At 34.1% G+C, this 4,257-nt stretch overlaps 1 protein-coding gene across 1 annotated transcript in view; it reads left to right on the top strand.

Annotated features, from left to right (window-relative positions):
* UNC13C (unc-13 homolog C) overlaps positions 1-4,257 on the top strand; it is a gene marked incomplete in the record, with an annotated part of 288,759 nt that overhangs the window by 87,478 nt on the left and 197,024 nt on the right. The window contains 2 exon segments of the mRNA XM_072402358.1: positions 1,718-1,789; positions 2,842-3,061. Of these exon segments, the coding sequence (XP_072258459.1) occupies positions 1,718-1,789; positions 2,842-3,061 (292 nt within the window).

Here is a 4,257-nt window from a genome sequence, read left to right as displayed (position 1 = left end):
TCCCCTGAAAATAAGACCTAGTGTGTTTTTGGGAGCCAAAAAAAATATAAGACAGTGTCTTATTTTCGCGGAAACACGGTATGTAAAAAATGACAAGCTGACAATACAGCTATTTAATTGAAAAGCAGCACTAAATGCCACAATATAGCAATATTTCAGCTGCTAATGTTTATTGCTTTGGTCTACCAGGGATCAAAAATCTGCAAAAAATTTCCACTTTAATATTATATCACACATGCTAATCAATTAATGTCTGGCTTTTCCCCATAAAGGTCAAAGTAGAGATTATTGGTAATCCTAATGGCTGTTTGTAAAACATGTAGCGGGCGGATATTACCATATTTAGAATTTAGGTTCCAACTGGACAGTTCCAGGAGGATCAATAGCTATTTTCCAACTAGGGCTAGTAAGGGCCAAGCCTCTCCAGGTCCAAGATAATTGGGAGAAACATATCTGCAAAATTGGACAAATTTAAAACTGGCTAGATTGATCATCAACTCTGACTAGATTCAGAAATCCAGGGGCAGAAGTGTAGCTAATAGCTATAGTATCAGGTAAAATACAGCTCAGTCAATCTGTCCTGAAGACAATGGGAGCTATCATTGGCTATTTGTCTAATATTCCTGCAGCTCACCTCCTGAATTTAGGGTACATGTACGTTTTTGTCACCTTTATGTTGCTTTTATCTCCTCCTTGGGAAGAGTCATCACTTTATCTTTCCTGCTGACCAGTGTCAACAAGACAAAACAATAAAATGAAATCCAAAATTTTTAAGTTGTCATCTAAACAAATGATCATCCAATCATTTAATGGGGACAAATAATGTGGCAACCTCTTTCATTTTCTGTTGCATCAACAGAATAGGAAGTAGAATCCTATGCAGTGGGACACAGAACAAAAAATAACCTGAATGGGTTTTTAAACCATCTCACAATACACAATACAAAAGTTTCTTTTTTCTAAACTATACATACACTTTAATTATTTAGATTTAACATGTCTTAGGTAATTTGTTAACATACTATAATGATCAGTGATATAAATGTAAACATGATTAACAAAATGTCTCTCCCTATAAATACTATAAACACAGATTAAGCATTGAACAGACATTTTAGGTAAACATTTTTTTTTCAAATTTTTACTAGTTTTTCTCATTAATGTAATACTCTTACCTTATTTATTAAAGATAAATTGTAGGTTTAAAAAATCCAATATTAGCCTAATAACAGTGATGGTAAAAAAGATTAGTATCAGTGTGAAGAAGCTCATTTGTTTTCTTTTACAATAACGGTATGAAATACTGCCCACGCCAAAAGATTGACTTTTTATCAGTGTGCAGTGTGACGTTTGCCTATGGACTTAACATGATGCCTCAATTAGGTAGTAGTTAATGTAAGCCAAAAAAGATCACAAAGCAGTAGCAGAAACCTGTGCCATAGTATTGAGGTATGCCAATGTTATCAAAGGAATTTTGCCTGAGCTGCACTGTGTTGCTTTCTCTACTAATGCTATTTTGCATAGTATTTGTTTTCCTGGCAATTCCTCTTTGACAAACAGGATTCATGTAATTTTTTGCGACCTATCTATTACTCCTCTATGCTCTGTTGTAAAGCATGAATAGTCTGTATTGTTACATGGCCATCATTTGTTGAAAGTTGATATCACAGTTATACTATGCTGTGTGAGAGTGACATGCTATCTTTCTTATTACTAGACACTGGCTGCAAGGAAAGCTGGAATCTCCCTTGCAATGGTTATCAGAACATCTGTGAACAATGAGGAACTGGTAAGTACAGGTTGAAATAGCAATATTTAAACAATAGAAGTAGACTTGCTAGCAATCAACAATATAAGCTTTTGTCGCCACTATTTGGTCTTGGGTTGATGGTAAAATACGTGCTTGCCATTGGGAATAGTTTGAGATTCCCCTGAGATCTGCAATTATCCTCCTACTGACTTACCAAGGAATGAAATCATCCTTCTCAACCTGATTTTGCATTTTGTTGGCTAGAATGAAAAAATGTTTCAATGATCCCCTAGCTTGTTATATCTCTCAAACACTTCACTAGCAGGATTTTCCTGTTTTTGTCTTTACTACACCCACACAGCTAAAAAAAGAGGTGTCACTCCATTGTAGCTATATTTATTTTTTCTTTTTAATGGAGAATCCATTGGCAAATTATGATTCTGCAATTTCACATTGTGATAACTGCAGCAGTTGCATTTGGAACTGGGAAAATCTCACCATTTGACTCCCTATCAAATAGAACACGTTACATGGAATACAGCTTCTCAGCCACCATTCAACAAAGGTTCCAAGAATAAAAATAAAAACCTAGTGGGTGACACTTTCCTATACAGACCTACAAGGATATTAACCCAGAGTTATATTTTCCATTTATTAAAACACAGAAATACTTTTTCCAGAGAGCCTAAGATAAGTTTTGACATATTTAAAAAAAGATGAGTAATTGGAAAATGCTATATTTCACTGAATACCTTCTTTGTTCCATGTTTGTAAAACCTTTCAAACTATATATGTTTTTATCCTCATCAACATTGGTTGTATAAATGGAAAGACATTTGTTGTTAGATTTTACTTTTTGTATATAATTGTCACATATTATAGGGTTACCACAAGCATGTGTTTAAGTATATTGATTAAAACAGAAACCAGTTTTTATTTGTAACATACAATTTAAACAAGTGTTTTGTTTCTCTGTATGCATCTGTCAGCCACTGATTGTATAGTACTGTAACCACTGCAGAATCGCTGTCTGCCAAGACACAGAGGCTGCTTGATAATAATAACAGTCTGCTTCGTGTTTTACTCAATAGAAAGCCCATGTTTTCAAAAAGACATTGCAAGCCCTTATTTACCCAATATCATCCACTACGCCCCACAACTTTGAAATATGGACAGCTACTACACCAACGTACTGCTATGAATGCGAAGGCCTGCTCTGGGGCATTGCAAGGCAAGGCATGAGATGTACGGAATGTGGGGTCAAGTGTCATGAAAAATGCCAAGACCTTCTCAACGCTGACTGTTTGCAAAGTAAGTGTCTTTAAAAAAAAAAAATTCTTCCATCAATATAATAATTCTGCAGTACATCAGTAGCTGGATAGTTCTGAGGGGTTCTATGTGCTAATATTTCCTCTTGCATTGACTGCAAATTTTACTATAGGCAAGACTTCTTTTGGCAAATGACATATTTGCTTCACCTCCTGACTAAATAATGGCGGGGTATTAGCACTAGATGCCTTTGATACTAAGTTTTGCAAAAAAACAAGCTGTAAGTATGAACATGAAGCTTTTTTAAGATACAAACATTGAATGTATTATGGGTTATAGCTTAGTGATAATATTAACTTTGATTAAAAAACAATGAATGTATTTACTTTGGGCTGGCCTCATAAAATGTTTCCAGGGAGATGCAATCATAATTGGGGGTCCTTGTTCCCAAATTACTGCCATAATCCTAAAAGAAAAGAAAAAGCCTGCCAATGTCCAAGTTGTGGTTTCACCTGTCCCAGTGTGAAATGTGAAATCAATGAAAAAACAATGTTGTTTACATCATCCCTGTCTTGTGCATGATTCCTTTTATGTGACTAGTCCCATGCTGCTTCCTCTCTAGAGCAATTTTTATTACCCCTGATTTACAAAATGGATTGTGTACCAATTTTATATGCTTTTCTAAAACTTTCTCACCTTTAAACAAAGGTTCAAAAATATTTCTGAAAATATATAAAAATTTGAATCATAATGATTTTCTGACTATATTTTAGTCAAAGATGACTAAAAATTGCTTGGTAGGTACACTATTTATGGGTTTGGGTTTGATATCCAAAGTGATAAGTATTAATTTACTTCTGGAGAACAATCCAATCACTTGGGTGAATAATCTAATCGCTTGGTCTGTTAAAGATGTATTCACTTTATTCACCCAATAATGTGGAAGGGAACACTTTTGTTTATTTACTGTTTGTTCTCCTGTACACGATTGAGTATTTAAATGAACCAAGGATCATATTGCTTAAATATACCATATATTGTACATTACACCTGAACTCTATATATACAAGCATATAATAATGAACGTATATGGACAAAAAATAAAAGCACTGGTGCTTTTGGGTCTTTAGAAGGATTATAGCTTAGGTTGGCATATAGGTTCACTTTTTTTTATTATGATGATGATGATTATTTTTATTATTATTTTGTGAATGTTAAAAAAAGCTGGCTTTATATAT

Source organism: Pyxicephalus adspersus, chromosome 2, assembly GCF_032062135.1.
Source record: "Pyxicephalus adspersus chromosome 2, UCB_Pads_2.0, whole genome shotgun sequence".
In the NCBI taxonomy this organism is placed as follows: Eukaryota; Metazoa; Chordata; class Amphibia; order Anura; family Pyxicephalidae; genus Pyxicephalus; species Pyxicephalus adspersus.
The sequence above is the reverse complement of the archived record's forward strand: the minus strand, read 5'-3'. Positions and strand labels throughout refer to the sequence as shown.